Below are 23,581 nucleotides of genomic sequence, written 5' to 3'. Positions count from 1 at the left end.
CCATGATACATTTGGTGGCCCAAACTTTAAAATATGCTAAATATTTCCTTTGTTAACATTTATTAGCTATTTTTCTTTTCCCTTTATATGGTGCAAGGGCAAACTTTTGTATGTCTAATATATAACAAATATGAGTCAGTGGCAAGGAATGAGGTCTTATTAAGATTTTTTTTTTTTTTTGGTTATCTTTGAATGTTACCATTTAATTGGCATCATTTCCTAAAGAAGAAGGTGCATCTCAAAACACTGGTGGATCTGATGTTTTGAATAGTCATCGGTGCCAGAAAAAGATCATGAAGGATAAACAGGACTGGCAAATATCATTTTAAATTCTTTGTGACAGAAATACACACCCATATATAGTTCATCATCTCCTTGTGAGCTGATATACCAGGAACAGTGGTTCCTCCTTCATTTCTTTAACTAAAACTATATTTTTATAAAGTATAATCCCTTATCCCATTAGCATGTGAAATGTACAGAGCAGTCAGCTGACCTTGAGTCAATGCAATGTAGTAAGAGACCAGGCCAGTGAAATTGAGCATGTTCCAAACCTGCACTAAGAGAACAGGGGAAAAGATTCCTCCCCGGCCTCTCCTCCAGCACGGTGCCTGTTGGACTGACATGGTTAACTGGATGCACTAAAAAATAAACATTTGCCTCTCAGAAGCTCATAAAAGTGTACTAGAAAAAAAGTCTCTGACATTGGATCCGCACGGACTGCAGCCATTGACTTTTGGAATGGGTAGAACAGAGAACCCTTCACGGAGCGGTGGATAAATAGAAGGAAATAGCCACTTCACATGTTTCAGTGTCGTACTGGAAAATGAAAAAGGCAACATATCAGGAGTCCTTGTCACTGCCCACCCCTCCGTACATATCTGCGAGCTTTTTGAACCGAGGCCCCCAGTCACTAAGGTAATCGTAGTCCTGGTCTCCATCCGTGGTTACCGACTCCAGCGAGCTCAGGGAATCGGCCACCGAGCCGGTACCCTCGTAGGCGAAGGTGGCCAAGGAGTCGTAGGGCGGGGCAGTGGGGTCCGTGTCATTTTCCTTTAACCTTTGGTTAATGAAATCTCGGACGTCGGTGTTATCACAAGCTGCTGGAGTCCGTCGGGGTAGAAAAAGGGCTTCGGGCACAATGTCCCTGCGTAATTTGCTGTCCTCTATGGCTTCGGGATTCCTCAGGGTGCCGATATCAAAAGCCTGGGTGTCCTCCTCTCCCCCACCTTCGTCGTTGTAACTGACAATGTTGTCTCTGATGTCCTCTTTGGAAATGATCAAAGGTTCCTTTTTCCGCTGTCGCCTGAGAGCTGCAAACAACACCACTGTCACTGGAAGCAGAAACAAAACAGCGAGGGAAGGGAAAGTTAATTTGCCGACCAATTAACATCAGGAAGAAATACTGCTCCAAAGTGAAGTTTTCAAAGTTTTCAAGGAAACTACTCGAGACTCAACTTTTGCTTCCTTAAGGATGCACGTGCCTCCACGCATGATCAAACCAGGACCCTCTCCCACCCCCAAATCGAGTAGATATTTGAAAGAAAGTTAGGATTTAAGTAGAGGATAAAACACCTTCATGTTTTGTCAGTAGTTCCTTCTTGCTTTGAAATGGCAGACTAGTTTCAAGGTAAGGAAAAAAATAATAATGATAATAAAAAAGAGCTCAAACACGGTGAGAGTACTGCAATAAGAGTGAAAATTATGCTGAACACCTGAAATGCTCTGAAACTGCTTATAAGCGCAAGGCTGGCACCTTCGGGGATGTGTTGAAGGGTTTGCATAACTCCACTTCTAAAATAACTTTTGCACTGATGCCTTCTTTTTTTTCCTGAGAAAAGTATAAAGTTAGTTTAAAACCCAAAGTAGAGATGTGGATGTCTGGATACCTTTCTTACATATAAGTACAGGTAATACCTGCAGAGACCCAGATACAATTCAGAAAGCCATTTTGGACTTCAAGATCAGCCAGTTTGAAGGGGGCAGGTAATAGTGCACATGCCAGATTATCTGTGTTTAGGCTAAACAAAATAAACACATTTAAGTGGGAACTTAAAAAATCTCTCAGAGTTTCATGTTCTGTAAGTTTGTTGACCGGAATGTTCGTTCTTTTGATTTTTCCTAATTCGGATTAGAGGCAAAGCAAGAACTGTGTTTAAATAGCTCCTGATGTTTCTTCATAGCTGGTTGGGTAGAAAACACCTGGCTACCTGTAAAGAGACACATCTACGAATGAACACATGGATGGGAAAGTGAAAACATACTGACAGCTTAGAGAGAAAACAGCCATCCAGGGCAGAAAATGCATTGTTAACCTGGGGTTGTCCATGGGAGATTAGTACCAGGAACATCTCTTTACTCTCTCATCCATAACATGGTCCAGTTTTTATGAGCCATGCAAATTGAATTATCACAATAAGAATTACAGAACTATGGCTTTTGGTGGATGTGTATATCTATCTCTATATTAATGGATATAGGCACACCCAGGTGTCTATATATATAACATTTCAGATGTTAATAGTATTAATAATTGGTGATCTATCGAGATAGTTCTATGTGCCAAGCACTGTGCTAAGTGCTTTACATACCGAATTGAATTTAATTATCATAATAGTCTTACAAAGTAGGTACCATCATTATAACTCCATTTTACATAAGAGGAAATTGAGGTTTAGAGATGTCACATGTACAAACAATTGAAATCCAGGTCAGTCAGACTAAAAAGCCTGTACTCTTAATTACCATGCTTTGAAGCATGTTTGGATTGTAGACTATTTCTAAAGGATATGCAATTTTGCTGTTTTTGAGCATGCGGTTGTGTAACGGTACACATTCTCTTTTGCTCCTGATGCCTCATTTATCCCTTTCATTCAGGGTATTTATTTATTTGTTCATTCAATAAATATTTATTTAGTGCCAACTCTGTGCGAGGTATAGTTCTAAGCATTATCAATGAAAAAAAAAGATCAAGAGCCTATCTGAAAAAGGGAGGCAGGGGTGGTGGTGGTGGGGTGGCGGATAGAGACAGAAAAAAACAATGTATGTCATGAATAAGGAAATTATTAGAAGGTGATAAGTGCAATGGAAATAAGAAAAAGTAGGGCAGAGTAAGGAGGATGGGAAGGACTTCTGTGTACGTTTGAGGGGCTGTATATATTTTTTGGGGGGAGACTGCATCATTGAGGAAGTAACATTTGAGCAAAGAGACGAGGAGTTATCCAAGGAACTATCTGGAGAAGAGGACAGAGCCAGGAGGAAGGCCACGGAGTGGGAGTGTGCCTGGAGCGTGTGAGGTGCCGGGGACAGGAGAGGAGTAGGAAGGGCCATGTCAAGTGGGGCTGTGGATGCTTTGTACACCTTCACTTTACCCGGGGGTCCAGGTGGGTGGAAAATTGCATGGCTTTGGGTGGAGGGATGCTCTTAATCTACCTTTTATGCTGGTTTCCAGTGTGACGCGGATTTGCAAAACAGAGGGTTGTAAGTAAGGACAGCCTTTGGGATAGAGAATAGAATCAAGCTAACTGTTGCGCAAAGAAATAAATTCTGATGGACACAGGTTCATTCCAACATTTAAGGCAAGATAGCAGGCATTTATCACTTCCTGATTTTTCCCCAGCTTAAGTTGCCTATATCTTGTCTTTTACTCCTGTGCACACCTGAAAGTGCAATTGTCTAGAAGACAGAGGGCGCATTCAGTAATTTAAAGGCATTTGTGCACTGCCTAATTCTCCTACTGTTACAACTGCCTGTATCTTTTCTTATTGGCCCAATGCACATCTGAACAGAATTTCTTGAGGGTGTAACTGTCTAAAAGGAAGATCTTTTTCAAAGCTAACTTTTATAAACCGAAAATGTGAGTTCTAAGCACATGGAACAAAAACACTCTGAGAAAGTAAAATGCTGTCTTCTCTGTAACTGAGCCCTTCCCTTTTCTCTACCCCCTTGAGGCCAGAGGACAGCAGTGAGATATTTGGGGCCAGGGTGCTTGGACAAATTTGTGTTCAAATCCCATCATAAAACTGGAAGGTAGCAAGGCATCTGAGATCAGCAGACCTAGGTTCACTTAAACGATCTGACCTTTCTAAGTCAGTTTCCTTCTCTGTAAAAGAGAAGCAATAACACAGTGCCCAGTGTGAAAGTTATTATGCCAATTCTAAAGCACCAAAGAAGCACGAGATGTAGTAGTTGTTTTTACTGTTGCTTTCTTGACAAAAACAACAGATGCCACATGATCCACTTTCTTGACGGCAGATTTCCTCCTATATCAATGTGGCTTTCCTTCCCTTACCAACTCTCCGGTTTGCTGCCACTTTCTTCAGTGGTCTCATTTTTAGTTCGAGCTCTCTTTCAGACTGAAAGTTACACTGCATTCTATAAGTTCATGGAGAAAATAGAGTACAGTGTGGAAGCACCAGGGGTCGGCAGGGTAAAGACCTGCGTTTGGAACTTAGCTCTACCACCTGTTAGCTGTGTACCTTGGCTTCACACCCTGGGGCCTCAGTTTTCATATGTAAGATGCAGATAAATATACACTAGATGGTTCTGAAGATTAAGTGAGAAAGACATTTGTAAAGCATCTTGCCCAGTGTCTAGCCCATGCTGTGAGCCTAGTAAAGATTAGATCCCATTTTTCTCCTTTTTAATTAGGTACAGAATTCCAAAGAGACTAGACAAGATGTGGGAAACACTGAGGCAAATTAGAAGTAATGAGGAGACAGTGAATTCACTGGAGGGAAAAGATGAAAAGAGAGGACATAGGGAGCTGGTTAGAAGGAAACTAAGGGGGAGGACAAAGTGGGTAGATGATGAGGGAAGGGAAGCATGACCTCTATGAGATGAAGGCTGGCTCTTCCTCCGTAGACCATGAGTCCATGGAATTCTACCTGAGTACGGCATGCCAGTCTAGCCCTTCTAAAAATAACCTCTTTTTTATCAAAAAGAATATTCATATCTTTCTCTTGGAAAACAATTTTTACAGACTCACACCATTAGAACACTGATTTGTCTTTGCATACTGTCAGTTTTTATTTATCCTCATATCTTAAAATACTTCCCCCAAATCTTAGCTGACAAAGAGAATCACAGTTCTTTAGCCGAGTTTCAAGACTCTGTTATAATTAGCAGAGTTGATCTGGAATGTGAAACTCTTGAACAGGGATCCCTAGGCTTTCTCTTCTTGGAGGAATGGAGGTTTTCCTTTCCTCTTTTCGAAGTCACTATATTGTCATTTTTTAAAAAGGAGTTTTTCTCCCTCTGTGAAATCTGGGTTAACTCTGGCTTACTTTTTTCCCCCATGGTGTAGGCAAGCTTCTCAAATCTTAACTTTTTTTTTCGAAGGGCTGCATTAGCTAACATTTGATTTCTTAGTTCACAACAGTCAAGGGACTTCGGAGCATTTTGAGCTCAACTTGTGCACTTAATTAGTTGGTTGGGGGTAAAAATTTCCTTTGAATCACCGTTAGATCTTGATTTTCACTTTTATTACATTCATTTCTTTTAGGTCGCAGATTTATTTCCTTAGTCACAAAAGTTATTTATTATTGAGAGTCTGAGAAATAATAGACATTGTGTATGTGGCAATCAAAGAGCAATGCTAAGAAGGTAGTTATTTAAGTGGGTGGATCCAAATAAGTTTTCTGAGTTAAAGAAAATTTCACCATTATTTATTCTCCTGTATGAGAAAAAAAAAGTCATCACATTTCTCTTTCCACTTTCCCATTGATCTTTAAACTTTACCTTTGTGGAAATGGCCTTCATCACATACCCCATGCCCAATGACTTTTGTTCTTTGAAAATTTAACGTTTGCCAGGTTAAATATTAAACAACAAATGAAATGGAAAGGGCATATTTATATTGCCCTCGAATCCCCCTGTGGTTCATTCCCAGTCTGATAGAAAAGATATTCTTTTGGTGGAATGACTCCCTGGGTAGGGAAAGACATGGGCAAGTTTCACAGCTGTTCATTCTCCAAAGCCATTTTCAAGCAAAAACTAGTTCATGGGTGAACAACATAAGATTCTCAGCACATAACTCTACTCACCTAGATCGGGCTGTATGCCTTACTGGGGGAGGCGGATAAATCTAGAGAGCCACAGTAACAGTGTGTGCCCCTCAGCATGGGGAGATAGGATGCAGGGAGAAGCAGTTTACCTAGTAGGGTCACGATGCACAGCAGGATGGCAACCAAAGCCCCCGTGCTCAGCCCCGTGGGGTGGACGAGGGCCTCCGCGTGGCAGGACTGCATGTTCCCTTGGTGGTCACACGCACAGACCCGGACAGTCACTGTCCCAGTGCTGCTTTGGACTGGGTAGTCATTGTCTGATATGACCACAGGCAGGAGATAGGTGCTCATCTCTTGTCTACTATAGCCAGTTTTCCGAGTTAAGATTCCCGCTGTGTTGTCTGGAACCGGAAAGCAAAGTGGTGAATGGAAGTGGAAACCGCGTTATATATTGGATCCATTGTGATGGGAGTAGACAGATAATAGATGCAGATATAGATATATAGACAGACAAGGCAACTTGGGCTCATTTACCTTTGTTGTCTTGAATGGTAAAGTTTGAGCCACTGGCTGCTTCTGGGGCCAAAGAGAACGAGAATTGGTGCCCGCTGTAAGGGTCATCCTTGTCAACGGCTCGTATGGTCTGAATCAACTAAAATTAAAACCATAAAGCTGCCATCAAGTTTTGCTAACTCAAAAGTGTTTCTTACAGTTTTGCAGTAAATGGCTTGATCAAATGACTTCTAATTTTACTTTTAAAATGATAGCCTCTAGAAAATTTACAATGAATCCACTGTATGCAAAGAACTAAAAGGCTGGAAATAGAGCCAGGGACAATACTTTGTTGTGGAGCTGTCCTGTGCACTGTAGCATTTTTAGCAGCAAGCCTGGTCTCCTCCCTTCAAACCAGCAGTACCCTCTTCCTTGTGACAATCAGAAATGTCCCCCAGACATTGCCAAATGTCCCCTGGGGGGCAATATCACCTGGGTTGAGAAACATGGCCCTAGAGTGATACCAAGCTATAAAATATCACAATGACCTATGACAATATTGCAACTAAAGTAAATGGAGGCACTCTTTGGACAGCCTGCTTAGAAATGCAATCTTGGCATATACATAAGCCATCAACCTGCAAATAAAGCTAGTTTGAATATAAAACACACAACTTCAGCTTCCCATTTTAACATGCATTTTAACAGTGCACTTCTATTTTGACAAACTGTAACATAGTTTTTATATCACTGGCAGAAAAGACCGATTTCAGGTGGGGACAAATGTGTAAAACAGTAAAACATTCATGAATTTGTACTACTTGTACAGATGGGCAATGTTAAGTAAGTGAAACTATGAATTACAGGCAATTGTAAAATATGTTCTAGCTTTTACTTTCCAGTATATATGGTAATTAAAAGTATCTGCTCACCAATAAAGATTTTTCCAATAAAACTGTGACTAATCTATTTTATATCAAAACTTAAGACTGATTTGGGATCAGCATCAGTCTTTGATGAACTTCCCTTTCTTAAAAACTGTTTGTCCTCTTATGCAAGTTAAACATTCATCCTGTTTCTTATTTATAGTAATAATTTTGTTGGCATTTATTTCATAGATAATTCAAAACTTGCCCTCAGCTCTGTGTATCATCTGAATTATTAGAACATCTAAATTAATCTGAGTTAATTAATTTACTTTCTTATGAAACTCACCTGATCTGCTTTTGCTTTTTCACAGACAAAGGTTTCATAGAATTCAGCAAATTCTGGCGGGTTGTCATTGACATCTAGAACTTTAATATACAGTGGTACTCGGCTGCTTTGCTTTGGATTATCTGCAAAATGCCAAAAAGAAAGGAATAGGCATTTATATGTTGATGGCCAGTCCCCTTTAGATGATGGTTACTCACTCCTTTCTCATTCATACATAGATTCCCCAAGGCTCCTGTAAGTACCACAGTGCATAATGCATCATCACAGTCACAAAAAAGTAGAATTAGATTGTTTGGTACTTTTGGAGTTGGATACACCTGACGGAAATATCTAGGAGACAAAGCTACTTCTATTGGTACAGTGCAACTGTATAACAAACCCCAGAGTAACAGAAAATAAAGAAAAGCTCTCCAGAAAAGGAATTTTAGAAGCATATTTTAAAGGAAGCCAAGGAAGTAGGCAGATGGGAAAAATGTGGGCAGAAGGAAAAAGGATGGGACAATAATGATTGTTAATGGTCTTAGTTTTTTAGTTTGAGAGCTAGACATTGTGCTGAGTGCTTTGTTATATTTTATTTAATCCTTATAAACTTCTGAGATAAATATAATTATTGCCCCCATATTATAGATGAGGAAACACATCATATTATAGATGAGACACAGAGAAGTTAGGTAACTTGTCCATATTCACAGAGATAGTAAGGACTGGAGCCTAGACTCAAACTTGGGTCTGTCTGACTCCAAAGCCTAGGCTGTTCATCTAGGATAATGATAGAGCAGAATCAGTGTTTGAAGACCTGAGATAAATGAAGTATTTTGGCTGTCATCTCTGATAATCTCCTGAGTAGTATGGAAGGCAGATTCCTGTTCTAAGAATCAGGAGCTGGAGTCTCTTACCTCAGGTCTCTTCACTCACTTCACTCATGTCTATTTGTTTGTTCGCTTATAAATATTTAATGAGCAACCAATATCTAACTTGTGCCAGCCGCTATTCAGGGTGCTGGGACACATGGGGAACATAACAAAGATCCTGCTCCCTGGAGCATTGTTTTTATGGGGGTAGGCAAACTGCAAACACATAAATATATAATGTGCCAGATGGCAAATGCTATGGAGAAATTAAACAGGTAAAAGGGACTGGAGAGAGATGGAGGTGCTGCTTCGTATGGGATGACCAGGACTGGCTTCTCTGATGAGATGCCATTTGCATAGAGATATGAATGAAGAGAAGGATTAAGCCATGTGAATATTTCCGGCTCTCGAGGTAGAGGAAATGGCAAGTGCAATGGCCCTGGAGTGGGAAAGAGTTGGTTTAATACAAGCTCTTGGCTCTTGGCATCAAAGGTAGTTAAGAAGTTTGGACAATAAGATTCTTAGGCTCCTTTGCATCTAAAATTTTGCTCACATTATTCTTCCCAAGTTAGAGCCGCAGAAGATGAAGTTTTAAAAGATCTTTATCACTAGTACTTTCAAAGATATCCTAGAAACATTAAATCTTAAAAACAGAAATTTTTAGGTACATGAGATGACTACTTCAGTAGAAAATAAAATTTCATGATGTTATAAAAAATGATCTTTTCAGTGGGAAATAATTTTGTAATTTTAAAGCTTTAAGTATTCTCTGTCATTGGTATCCACATTAGTCCACAAAAATTCTGAAAATCAAATTCCTACCTAACAAATTTATAATGAGGAGTTCTTATCACTATCAGAAAGCAATGCTTCATTTTGTCTATGTTGGTTATTTGTTATTCTATTCAATATCTTTCAGTCACTTCAAATCTCATGAGTTATGTTGACAAAGAATATTACTGTATTATACCATTTGATATGGAGTATTTCATACTAGATACCCCACTGAGCTAAAAACGTTTGAACTTTTAAAATCAAAAACAAAAACTAAAAAATGAGCTACAGTTTAGAAGCCTATTTTCAAACATTTAAATGCTATTTTAAAGGTCCTTTTTCTTTCATCTACTTAGGTCTATACATTGTGTTTACATTACACAGTTTTCACTGTATATAACCATTTTATTTGAAGTATTCCTTTGGCCCTATTTTTCTCTGCCTTAAATTTCATGGGGACTGCCATAAAATTCTTTCTAAACATTGCGTTGATTAGTATTGATGATTAGTATTAGTCACTTTGGTGTACCATGAAAAAGTTACAATTTATATCTCTTAATTCTGTAACAATTTTGAAACAGACATTCTACAGAAAGCTAAAGGATGACTATCCAAAAGATTTCTAAACAATGCCTACATTTTAGAATATACTTGATCCCAACCCCTCCTCCCGGCCACACACACACAACGTCTGTGAGCCCATTTCTTTTAGCTGCTTCTGTAATGTTCTGATTTATAAGCTTTTTGGAATCAAATCCAACATGTACCAATTCAACCTAGGTTGAGAGATGCATTCCTGTTTTATTGTTCCCAAACTGCAGAACTTCCACAGTTGCTTCTGCATTTAGGAACGAACCAACACGTGTCTAGAAGAAACATTAGTGCAAATCATTACAGAGCTCTTTCCCTCAGTAAGTATCGAGTGGGATCATCAAAACACGGTGACGAGTTTCACCCGCATTTCACTAGCCCTTGTGGAGATGCTCTGTCAGTCAGGACAGCAGTGGTAAAAGGGTAGACTTACTGATCTCTGTTGCTATCACTGTAATGTTGTGCCACAGCAATGTTTCTCGGTCAAGAAGTTTCGATGTAAAAATTGAACCATTTCCAGAATCGATGTTGAATATTCTGTCCATATCTGTGTGTCGATCAACAGAATACCTGATAATGCAGAGCAGAATTTAGAAAGGTTTTCTTTGATTTGCTATTCTCACATCCTAAAACTATTCCCAGAAAATCTGTTACATGAATTTTTTTCTACCTGTAGCACGTATTTGAATATCGGTAACTTAATATTAAGCAAAATATTCTGATAAATTATTTCTTTACAACTGAGGTCTTAATAGTATACCCACTAGACAAGTTGTATGATTTTGAGTATCATTACTAAAGTTTCATTTTTTAAAAATGTAATTTAGATCAAGTTTATATAGTAATTGTTACATTTTAACTTAAGTTTTTAGACATTTGGTTAGGACTTTAATGTGTGTGTGTGTGTGCATAAGTAGGGTTATTGGCTATTTTTCTATTATCCATTTTATTTAAAAAATCGTTATGTTGAAAAATCAAAAAAAAGATGGTTAATGTGGCTGAGGTTAGTGAATCTGGAGAGGGAAATAGCAGATGAGCTTGCGGAGAGATCCACAGTCGGGATTGTAGAAGGATGGGCTGGCTGTGGGGAGGAGTTGGAGTTTATTTGAACTTGATGTGGATCTTCCAATGGATTTTAAGCAGAGGAGTGTCACCATCTAACTCATGCTTAACAAAGATCACTGGCTGAATTGTGGAGAATGGTTGGACGGGGCTGTCACAAATGATAGGAGTGAAGAACAGGATTTGGGGAAGATCATAAGTTCCAGTTTTGATACGTTGAGGCTGAGGTGCCTGAGGAAAGTTCAGGAAGCTCAAGATAAACATCTGGACTGACAATCTAGATTTCCTATTCAACTCTCTAGGAAGAGAACGGGGGAAAATGCAAACAATGGGGTTGCTTAAAGGATGAATGGGAGAATGGAGACCCACAGGGACTAGAACAGTGCCCAGAGTAGAGTAGGAATTTGATAAAACTTTAAAAAGGAGAGTTTGGAGAATTCAAAGAAAACCAAGAGGTGCTTTAGAAACCAAAACAGGACAAAGTCTTCAACGCTGAAATTGATGAAAGACTAGTAGATTTTGAGAAATGTTACCTTCTTTATAAATTTATTACTAGTGTCTGGAATAGTCATATGTAAGGGGAAAATATGTATACACCCTGTTTTATGGGGGGAGCATTAAAGAGAAAACTCAGAAGAAAGTTGATATGCGAAGGCCATTATGAACAAAAAATTGCCTATTTCAGCTGGATTCTCAAAATGTACATCATGATAGGAGATTTTAAAATGTCAACTCAGTAGAAATATATTTTAAGTAAATGTCCTACCTAGTCATACACTTTTATGTAAAAGTCATAATGCTTTTAATACATAAAAGCATTATGAATGCTTTTAATAAAAACTCTTGTTACTAACTTGCAAATAGTGTACCATGTTCCAAGATTCTATTTCAATTAATTATTTTGTTTTAAAGTACTACTAGTGAATTATAATAAACAGTGTTATCTTAATAAAATCTATTTTTGTCATCTAGCAGGTATCTAAAAAATATATATTCCATTATTGTAGGCTATTTAAACTTGATTTTAAAGAGAATTAATGAAGTTCACAATGGATACATATATGTCAAGCTGGAATTTTAGTTTCAGTTTACATAAATCTAGTGTTTTATTATCAAAAGGGTTGAAACAGATGAAATATCTACTGTTTTGCCATTTATGTCATGAATCAACATTTATTAAGAGTTTAGCCAATTGCATTGAACTTGCTTGATCACCTTTCTTCATTTTTAATTTGAGAATGATAAATATTTATAGGACATAATTACCAAAAAGGAAATCTCAGTATTCATAGCCTTTGTAAGGAATTTAATAATTTTCTACAAATATATTTTTTTCTTTCATGAAAAATGTCAAGTTTAAGACATGATGCTTATTGCCTTTATAAGCTGTTAACAATTATACACAGCAGTAATCTTTTCTTGCTCTTTGCCTCTTTTTTTCCTGCTATAGTTTTAAGTTTTACAAGTAATCGTATTTTCCAATTAAGCCTTGAAATAAAGGGTAAGGGGTGAGGAATTTTTACTTGAAGGCGGCTTTTGATTTTAAAGAGAGAGGACTATTTAGGAAATACCATAATTGTGTATTATTTTCTTTACTTAACTGGGGATTTAAAAATTAATAGAAAACCTAAAATGTCTACATTGTTTAGGAAAGATATCTCATTTGAGGCACACAAGGCCTCATTTGTTTGTTGTTTTTCTTTCCAAAGTAATTTCTATTTATATCCAGAAATTTACTGTCCAGTCACATTAATTATAATAATAACTGATGAGGAAAAAGGTAACCAATCTCATCATGATTATAGCAGATCATTCTGCTAGGTACCTCATTTTTTCCCCTAGAACTTTATTGTATTCTGTGATTCAATAATTTGTCCTCTCATGTATCCTGAAGGGAGATCTGTGGGTCAGGAAAAGAAAATGTGTTTGCATGTAAATTTTTCTTGATAAGTGTTCAGAGTGACATTTTATAAGACTTCCATGGAAATCAAAGTACACTTGTGATATGAAGTTGTTGGAAGAAAATTATTTTATGTGATTAAAGAATTAAAGATTTGTGCTTACATGATGATAAATCATTGTTTGGGGGAAGAATTCTCTAGTATTAATTGTGCACCTAACATTGTGTCTAGCACTTACTTGTGCAATATTTATGTCTTGAATAACCAAAAACTATGTGTGGTTGTAATTTCCGAATATAAGAATCAGTTTATCCTATAAAAAAACCCACTGGAATATGCATCTATATACTAATATATCTATGTGTATTTTTATCCTTAAAGCTATATCTATATATGAAATCCATACGTACCAAGGGAAGGCTGGCTGAAAAAACTTTAAAATTAGCTGACAGCCAACCTAATCTGACAAGCTAACTACTTCCTGTAATAAAACATAAAATAAATGCAATGGGTAAAAGTGCTATTTGGTATAAAAAGTAAAACAGACATAAAAATGAAGCCTACATTCCCAGAAGACATTATCTCTTTCAATTAAAAGCATGTTGACTGATCAAAGAGGTAACCGAAGCTCATATTTATAAACTTCCAGCATTAGCACTTTTAAATTGGTCTTGATGTTGACTTGATAAGATTTTTGTCTTATGCAGTAGAACAAACTCTGCACGTTGGGAAAGTACTTAAGATTATCTGTGTTGGACGAGCAGAGGCCGTCATTCATTTTCCTTATTAATAATGTTAAATGTATACAGAGGAACACTTGACCATGGGGCTCTCATGTGGCTGCTTTGGGTTGCCCATCATCCAATTTAAGGAGTCCACAGGTATTCCAGTAGAATGATAAGACAACAGAGTCTGTTTTCCCAAAGATTTAAAATTATTCCCTGAAAATAAGCCAGGCATTTTTGAGTTTTAGATGTGGGACTTGCCCTGAGGTTTCATTTGAACTCAATGGCTAAAAAGTTGAACTCAAGGGCTCAATGGCTAAAAAGTTGGAAAATGACTGCCTTAGAGCCTCAAACTCTTTCATCTGCAATAATATTCTTCACGCAGCAGCCAACGTGATCCTCTTAGAGAGTAGTTTTGGATTAGTTAACTTTTCTACCCAAAGCTCTCCAGCGGCTTCTTACCTCAATCAGAATAAAATCCAGTGGTTACCAGCGCCTACAAACCCCAGTAGGCCCTGCTTCACTCACCACCTACCAAACCTCCCCGCCTGCGCCCCTCTCTCGGCCGCGGAGGCCTCTACTCCTACCTGCCAAGCCAGCTCTGATATCAGACCTTACCCTTGCTTTCCCCTCTTGTTGGCATGTTCCTCCCCCAGATAGCAGTGTGGTTCATCCCTTCATTTCATTCAAATCTTTACTCAGATGATTTCCAACAAGGCCAAGCCTGACCACGCTATCTAAAATAGTACCCCAGATACCCTTTGTTTTCTATACTCTGTCTTATCTTACTGCTTACACTTTAGTTTCACCTGACATAGCATATATTTATCATTTGCTTATTTCTGTCTTCCCCAATTAGAATGTAAGCTCCATGAGATCAGGACTTAGTACTGTTCTCTGTCATATCTCTAGTGCCTAGAACATGCCTGGCACATGGCAAGTGCCCTGATCAGAATAGATCTGTAGACTCACTGGTACAGCTTCTCAGTCTGCTTACTTTCTTTATGAGGAATAATTTACACAATAATATTCTGGTTTAGCACTTTTCTCATCTAGTCAACTAAGCTACTGGTAAAGGCTCAAAGTTGTTGACTCCAGTGCTTTCATGATAAGATTCTAGAATACTTAAGCAGCGGTGGTCTCAAAGGGCAATGAGGCTTTCTTACAACATGATTTACAACGAAGGTGTAAGGAAAGTACAGGGAAAATAGAGCTTGCTTACATAGTATATATTTGGATTCAGCTCTTTAATTGAATTTCCCCAGGATTTCACAGACGTATATCATGAAACAGTGCTTGTTTTTATCCATGTCTGCAACAGAAAAAAATTATGCATCCAAATGGAGCATAATTCTGCCTGTAAGTGTTACATGGTGGGTTCTTCCACACTTGAAAAACTGACTTTCAAGCACAGCGCCTTGTTTGTTAAAAATGCTTTCTCCGTTCCACACAAATCTCTGACAAATCTAAGACCTAAAAAAAAAAAAAAAATCCCAGACCATTCAGCTGCATTACCTTGTACCACTTCCATGTAAGCAGTAAGCTCCTTATAGCTCATTTTATGTTTTTTCACCCCAGATTTTGAGTTTTTTAGGTTTACATCGTTGCTAAAATAATATTTTATGTTGAGCAAGAAGAGTAGAGTTAGTAAAGGTACTTTAAAGTAGTTTTTCAGGAAGACAAAACTAATCGGAAAAACGGGATTCCTCTTTTCCAACTTACAAGTGAATATTTGAATATAAATCAACAAACTTATGGAAGAGACATGTCACAGACGTGTGCTTACTTGACAGGATTCCGGGCAGCATCTGGGTCTTGGGCTGTGACTGAGCCTATTGTCGTATTTATCTGAGCATCTTCTCTTATTTGTAGGATGTAGGCCAGTTTGCTGAAGACAGGGGGCTCGTCTACATCTTCCACCATAATTTTAACTGTGGCTGAATCTTTGAATGGACCCAGGTAGAGAAAGCGGGGTTCAATGTGAGGGTTGGAGGCTTCCACTTTGAGGGTGTACACTTTCTTCTTTTCAAAGTCCAAGAGCTTGTGGGGGGTGCGGGGAGGAAGAAGTGACATATTTAAAGCAGCCAAGACACAGAAAGCCAAGGCATGAGCCATTTTTAGTGCAAATCACTGATAAATGAAAGTGATCATATTGCTTTGAGACATCACTACACAGCGTGATATTGGGTAAAGACATTGGAGTTCAGATACCACACAATCCTGATGGAAGTGTGGGCTGAAATCACGCACCAGGGATGCAAGTTATGATGGGCAGGAGAGGGAACCTAGAAGCAGGAGGGAACCTAGGACAGGCCCCCTTTAAAAAAAATCCTTATATTTGACTACAGGGGGCCTCGCCAGGGGCAGGTTGGCAAATATGTAGTAGATCCTTCTGTGTCAGATGTTGTCACATTTGGCTTTAATTGAACAGCTAATGAGTGCTTAAAATTTGCCAAGGGACTTCCCTGGCAGTCCAGTGGTTAAGACTGTGCTTCCACAGGGGGTGTGGGTTCGATCCCTGGTCGGGGAACTAAGATCCCACATGCTGCGTGGTAGGGCCAAAAATTTTTTTTTTTTAATTAAAAAAAATTGCCAATATCTGAGCCCCACCCTGGACCACTAAACCAAAATGTCTGGGGTGGGGATGGCAATCTATACTTTTAAACACCTCCCCTGGTGATTCTACTGAGCAGCCAGGATGGAGAACCACTGGTTTGCAGCATGATTCCTTGTTCTTCATTCAGATAAAATAGATTAAAAATGGGTTTTTTTTGGGCATGAGTTGATAAAATAGTCCAAGTGATATCCTGATAAGGGCATCCGGCTAATTACTTGCCAAAGAAAGTAATGATCATTGTTGTCAGAGATCTTTAGGAGAAGTATCTCTGCTTCTGGAGACATAGTGAACCCAAATGCTTGTTGTTGACTTTTAGTTTTAGATGATAATATGACAAGGCTCACGAGAAACACAATTAATCAAGACGTTAGTGAATGTGATTTAGTCGGCTAGGCAAAATTTCAGTTTGAATCTGATAAGGCGCCAAGAAAATTAAAAAGGTTAAGTAAGGCACACTAATGGGCTTCCTAAAATTATATTATAGTATAAGACATTGATCTGAATGTCACTTAAACATGTTTTATTGTGTTTCCAGATATTAAGACATGTAATCCAAAGCTTAAGAGGAAAATTTTTCTTCTTATTTACATCTACTTACGCTTATATTTACCAGCAAATACAACAATATGCGACAGGAGAGAGAAAATATTACACCATACATGATAAAAGTGAAATCTTTAAAAAAAGTAACCAAGACTAATATTACTTTTAGCTTTGAAGCACAGAGTTTATTGGTTTTTAATTTTTGCCATATTTTAGTATACTGCTCCATGGTACCAAACAATTCTGGGGGTTAAATAGCGAATAAGTACATAGGGGAAAATAGGAATTTAGAAAATAAAAACTTTATTACTGTGTTCCAAAGAGTAGCTAAAGAGCTCGCAGGAAATTTTGTTACTTTATTTTTGTGGTCTTTATACATCCTCTCTAATTCAAACCATCTTTATCACTGCTTGTATTATTCTCTTCCTTCAAAGCATGTAACGGAGTTTGTAGCTATACACGTTTCTTTGTTTATTTGCTTTCTTGTCCACGAGAGCAGTTCCCTGAGAGGAGAGACCATCCTGTTGAATGTACTATTGCACCTCCAGCATCTAGAACAGTGTCTGGAACTGTTTTTAAATTTATTCTTCACTTACATTATTTATCTCATGTATTTTTGGTATATCATTTGTTTATATTGTTTATTTACTTAGGAAGTTTTTAATAAAAGTTTACTGAAAGTATGGAATTAATGAATGGATAAGATTATTGAGGACCCCTGAAAGCCAACCAAAGAACTCTCAATGTAATTAGACCAGGTCTTAAAAAGAAAATTAATAAAACAAGACTTGAGAGGAACGTTCATGTGAGATGTAATTGCCCCCAGTTACTTGGGGATCAGAGAAAAGTAAGTGCCTTCATTTGTGTGGTATTTTTAAAAATGCATTACCTTTTTGACAGTTATAATCCCTTCCTGGGTTTCCTGATCGGTGATGACATCAAACACGTCCAGCCCCTCTCCCTCTGTAATGCTGTACTCAATGTCAGCATTTTCTCCCAGGTCTGCATCGCTGGCTTTGATCCTGCCAATTGGTGTACCCGGCGGAGATGATTCAGGGGTTTTAAATTGGTATGTACCTATTAATCACCAGACAGAAATAAGTCAAACACAGACTAATTACATTCCATCATACTAAAAACAAAACCCATTTTCCAGCAGTTCGTTCAGACATTACCATGGATGCAAGCAGATTTGTGCTTTCCTTAAAATAATTAATGGTGCCCTAGGCTCCTTAATGTTTTTACTTTCATGATTGTTAAAAATATTTCTTCTATTTCATGACCTGTCTCGTGGCAAAGGGAAAACACTTTTCTTGTCCTGTACGTAGGCTTCCAAGTTTATGGTGTGATTGTGAGAAAGTCTGAACTGTGAAAGGAGGGCGCGGAAGGTTGCGAAGACCCCTGTTAGTGTAATCTAGCAGAAAGAATAAAAAAGAATTTAACCTGAACTGTGACTTTAAGCCAATTACTAGGTGTTCTTTAAAAGAGCTCTTTTTGTCATTGCTAATAATAACTGAAGGTGAAAACAAATTACAGCACTTCGAGAATGTATCCAAGTAGAGATTCCTTCACTCCTACATAAAGCTGGTCTAGTTGCAGTTAGGGATATAGATAAATACATTGAGAAAAAAGCTCTTAATTTTTTCTAATTTTGACTAATTTCTTCCTTTAAATGTTACTAGTGTTTTTTCTATGCATAGATTTCTCCCATTCTTGTATTTATATTACTAATTAAAAAACTAGACATACACTTTTCTCATGTTGGAAAATTCGTTGAAGGAGAGTACATGTGAGTTTCAATTAGATCTGTCAGGCCAGCATGTGCTTAGGAACAGACAAATGGTAAAAACAAAACTTATTCTATTCTCACCCATTACATTTTGCCAACTATTTACACAAATTGCTTTGGAAAAAAAATTTAGACTATGACACTACTAAAATATAGTCCTTCAGCAATATTTAATCCACTAAGTATTGAGCTCATCCTTGGTAAAATGATAAAACATGCCAAGTTTTTTCTCTAGTGTATTCCACTTCCCTTTTGGGTGCCTCCAGCCCCCTTCTGTATTCTCCCGTCCCTTGCGTCGGGACATTACGCAGTAATGATCACAGTCTATTTATTCAAGGAGAGAGCACAGAGGGGGAAGGTCCCGTGTTATGGCTAATCCTTCTGCTATCCTTCCTCAAGACATCCCCATATGGAAAAGGAGTTTTCTGGGAAAAGTGCTGGTGATCCTGATATTTCCATTTCAGGCCTCTGTGGGGGATGTTTTAGGGTTCATAAAACCTTTCTTCTCCCCGTTAAATCAGAAATTAGTTAGCTATTCTGTTTTTGCATTTAACTAACTGTGGTTAAAATACTTGAAAAAAGTTAACAAGATAAAACTATTTCCTGTTGATCTGTGTGTATCTCCATTATAAAAGAAGCCCTTTGATGATGGCCATTCTGACCGGTGTGAGATGATACCTCATTGTAGTTTTGATTTGCATTTCTCTAATGATTAATGATGTTGAGCATTCTTTCATGTGTTTGTTGGCAGTCTGTATATCTTCTTTGGAGAAATGTCTATTTAGGTCTTCTGCCCATTTTTGGATTGGGTTGTTTGTTTTTTTGTTATTGAGCTGCATGAGCTGCTTGTAAATCTTGGAGATTAATCCTTTGTCAGTTGCTTCATTTGCAAATATTTTCTCCCATTCTGAGGGTTGTCTTTCGGTCTTGTTTATGGTTTCCTTTGCTGTGCAAAGGCTTTTAAGTTTCATTAGGTCCCATTTGTTTATTTTTGTTATTTCCATTTCTCTAGGAGCTGGGTCAGAAAGGATCTTGCTGTGATTTATGTCACAGAGTGTTCTGCCTATGTTTGGAGAGGGTGTGGAGAAAAGGGAACACTCTTGCACTGTTGGTGGGAATGCAAATTGATACAGCCACTATGGAGAACAGTATGGAGGTTCCTTAAAAAACTAAAAATAGAATTATCATACGACCCAGCAATCCCACTACTGGGCATATACCCTGAGAAAACCATAATTCAAAACGAATCATGTACCACAATGTTCATTGCAGCTCTATTTACAATAGCCAGGACATGGAAGCAACCTAAATGTCCATCGACAGATGAATGGATAAAGAAGATGTGGCACATATATACAATGGAATGTTACTCAGCCATAAAAAGAAGCGAAATGGAGTTATTTGTAGTGAGGTGGATGGAGTTAGAGTCTGTCACACAGAGTGAAGTAAGTCAGAAAGAGAAAAACAAATACAGTATGCTAACACATATATATGGAATCTAAGGAAAAAAAAAAAAAAAGGTCATGAAGAACCTAGTGGCAAGACGGGAATAAAGACACAGACCTACTAGAGAATGGACTTGAGGATATGGGGAGGGGGAAGGGTAAGATGTGACAAAGAGAGAGAGTGTCATGGACATATATACACTACCAAATGTAAAATAGATAGCTAGAGGGAAGCAGCCGCAAAGCACAGGGAGATCAGCTCTGTGCTGTGTGACCACCTAGAGAGGTGGGAAAGGGAGGGCGGGAGGGAGGGAGATGCAAGAGGGAAGACATATGGGAACATATGTATATGTATAACTGATTCACTTTGTTATAAAGCAGAAACTAACACACCATTGTAAAGCAATTATACTCCAATGAAGATGTTAAAGAAAAAAAAAAAAAAAAAAGAAGCCCTTATTAGCTGGCCAGCTTTACAAAAGGGCCACGCTTGAGTAAGTGGGTTTTCTACTTAATGATGGCAGCTATTTTCTCCTGGAAGACAGGATTCAGGTAGTTTTCTTAGGAAATCATAGTCAGAAAGGAATTTTGATCCTGGAAGAAAAATGACATTAAAACCAGTACATACTTGAGGTCTCTAAGTGAAAGGGTCAAGTGTACTGCTTGAGACAGAGTGGGCAATTATGAATGTTGGTTTCTCCTTTATCTTCCCTCTTACCTAATCATGAGCATTAAAGATTTTAGAGATGACTTTTGGTATCTCAATTAACCATAATGTAGAAAACTATTTATGATTACAAATGGATTAAGTACATAGTTATTTCCACAGTTGTATTTTTAGAAACAGTAAAATGATAAATCCTCCCCTTGCAAAGCCTCGTGAGGACTTAAGGGAGATTACATGCCTGATTAAATTCACAAAATATAAAGTCAAATTTCTCCTAACAAATAGCAGCATGCTTGTATACATATGTTCTGCACAAGCATATTTATGCCTGTGGTAGTCTTATTAATAAGGAAAAATAAAACAATGATGTTGCTTTTATAATAACAGCCATATCAGACTATCGCTCAGCTAATTACCAATAAATGTTCACATCTACTGAGCATCAGTGTTGTCAACTCATTTTAATAAATGTGCCAGTTCTTACTAAGTTCACTAACTTTGGCAATGAATAATCATATTGGGAAATGAATATCATTCTTAAAGTTACAGTTTTACAAAAGTGCACTGAAGACACTCATTCAATCAAATGTTCCTACTCTGGGGAAACCGGGGAGGGTTGTCATTGACATCCGTCAGCGTGATGTTCACTGTGGTGGTCCCAGACAGTCCCCCCATCTGGCCACCCATATCCTTGGCTTGAATCACCACTTGGTACTGCTCCCTGTTTTCACGATCCATGTTGAGCAAGGCTGTCTTGATGATACCTATGGACATGAAGTTCAGAAATGGAAAGGGATATATTAAAAATACTTTACAAACTCATTTATTTATGCAAACAAACATAGATTGTCACCCACAATATGCATAACACTATGCAGATGTCATGGGTGACCATAAAGATGATTGATTATAGGTAGCCTTTGTACTGAAGGAAATTAAACCCACATAGGGGAGGTAGATACATAGATACATTAAAAAAAAATACACTTATAATGCAAGGAGAATGAAAACAAGTACAAGTCACATCCTGCAATAGTGCAGACTGTAAGTGGTATAAATATTAAGTGTTATAAGATGACACAGCAAAATATAACTTGGCGTGTGGCACAATGCTATACTACTGTAGCTGCTTGATAAAGGACACTAGGTGTATTATGAGGAAATTAATAAAAAGTCATATATACTTGAACTGACTCCTGAGTTTCACATTACCGAATTAACTAATTCCTCATCAAATATACCCACCATAATGAATGTTCTGAGGATCTTCTAAACCATAAAACTGTGGTCTTATAAAAACATAGCATCAGTTCTCTCATAATGATCATCTTGTATGATCCTAGAGAATTTTTTCCCTAAAGCTGACGTGAACTTTAGTTCAACAGGTCCCAGCAGTGACCAACATTCTTCAGTTAGGTAAAATTTATCTCTATTGTTAGGTAGTTATAAAATAATTAGTTTAAAGAACTTCTAAAAGTTTGTCTAATTTCTATGTAAGGCTTATGCTTAAATTATCAGCATTCTTTCAAAAATCACTGGAGAAGCCTTTATAACCTTCTCAGGTGGCACATTCCAGTGCTTAATGAGTAGTGAAGCTGAAAATATCTTTTTTTATTTTTAATAAGAATACCTCAGACAACAGGTAGGAATGAATACCTCAATTTCATTCCTGCAGTGCTGGCTTCAGTGAAAGTGAAGCTGCTTTCTGTTCTCCAAATAATATTACTTCTCTATTTAAACACAGGAGGTCACCTTAGCCTTTTGTCCTTTAAGTTGAATAATTCTAATTTTTCATCCTCATTGTTTTTAAAGTCAACTTTTTCTTTTTCCTTGGGATTCTTTCTAAGTTCATTGCACCTCTTACATCGATTTCCAGCTGGATGTAGTAACCTAGAAAGGTTTTGATTTCTACTAACAATAATGGATGCTTAAAAATCGTATAAAAGGAACTCTACTCCTATTATGATAGCAAAAATATGTGTAGAATTTACTATACAATACAAGTGATATTTATTAAAAAACCGTTCATCATAAGATAGTATGCTACTTTGTGGAGATAGTGCAGAAAAATGAGATGTTGAAAAAGGATTCCATTAAGGCAATCCACTTTGTTTTTTAGGGCAGTATCAGTTAGGATAAGCTAGACAACGTGACAACAAAAGTAAAATTTCAGTGGTTTAACAGAACTGAAGTGCTCTGTGCAGGCCAGTAAGAAGCTCTGCTCATGAAAACCCTTAGACATTCAGGGTGGAGACCCACTCGATACTGGTTTCCATCCATGATCACTGTGGCAAGAGGAAGGGAACATGCTGGATTGTGCACCAGGTCTAAAAGTTTTGCTTGGAAATGACTCGTATCACTGCCACGTTTCATTGGCCCAAATAAATCACATGGCTACATCTAGCTTCCCAGCAGGGTAGAGAGATGCAATCCTACTAAATAACTGAAAAAGAAGAATCAGAATATGTGTAAACAGCCCTACTGGCTATCAGAGGGGGTTGGCCTTTTAGCTTCATCTCAAACTGGAAAAGAGAATAAAACAATGTGTAATTTTTCTGAATCTCCTCTGAATAAACATGGTGGATGAAAGATCCATTGTCAGATTTCTTGATTAAAATGATCTGGATGTCATATTTACAAATGTATCACTGGTGTTTGGGAGATGAATCTAAGAAAATTCAATCACACTGATTGTTTCTATTAAAAAATATGCTAGCTCAGTTGAGCATGTCAATTAAAATTACAGATTGTAAAAAGAAGATCCAAAAGGAATTCTAACCTGTTTCTGATTCAACTGAAAAATAGGGCTGCCCCTGTAGGATGCTATAGACAATTTTGGCGCTGTTTCCGTACGTTGGATCATCAGCATCAGTTGCACTGACTTGGGCAACAAATGTGCCTGTA

The 23,581-nt window shown here is 37.8% G+C and overlaps 1 protein-coding gene across 2 annotated transcripts in view; it reads right to left on the bottom strand.

Annotated features, from left to right (window-relative positions):
* Positions 1 to 237: 237 nt before the first annotated feature.
* Positions 238 to 23,581, bottom strand: part of CDH6 (cadherin 6) — a 126,162-nt gene continuing 102,818 nt past the window's right edge. For both annotated transcript variants that reach the window (XM_068535178.1, XM_068535179.1), the window contains exons 4-12: positions 23,457 to 23,576; positions 21,274 to 21,441; positions 17,666 to 17,853; positions 15,403 to 15,656; positions 10,362 to 10,498; positions 7,713 to 7,834; positions 6,540 to 6,657; positions 6,155 to 6,406; positions 238 to 1,334 (exon numbers count right to left, since the gene is read on the bottom strand). In XM_068535178.1, coding sequence (XP_068391279.1) covers positions 844 to 1,334; positions 6,155 to 6,406; positions 6,540 to 6,657; positions 7,713 to 7,834; positions 10,362 to 10,498; positions 15,403 to 15,656; positions 17,666 to 17,853; positions 21,274 to 21,441; positions 23,457 to 23,576 — 1,850 coding nt within the window. In that variant the 3' untranslated portion in view covers positions 238 to 843. The remainder of the gene's footprint in view (positions 1,335 to 6,154; positions 6,407 to 6,539; positions 6,658 to 7,712; positions 7,835 to 10,361; positions 10,499 to 15,402; positions 15,657 to 17,665; positions 17,854 to 21,273; positions 21,442 to 23,456; positions 23,577 to 23,581) is intronic.

Source organism: Eschrichtius robustus, chromosome 2 (assembly GCF_028021215.1).
Source record: "Eschrichtius robustus isolate mEscRob2 chromosome 2, mEscRob2.pri, whole genome shotgun sequence".
Classification (NCBI taxonomy): domain Eukaryota; kingdom Metazoa; phylum Chordata; class Mammalia; order Artiodactyla; family Eschrichtiidae; genus Eschrichtius; species Eschrichtius robustus.
This window is presented reverse-complemented; position numbering and strand designations above follow the sequence as displayed.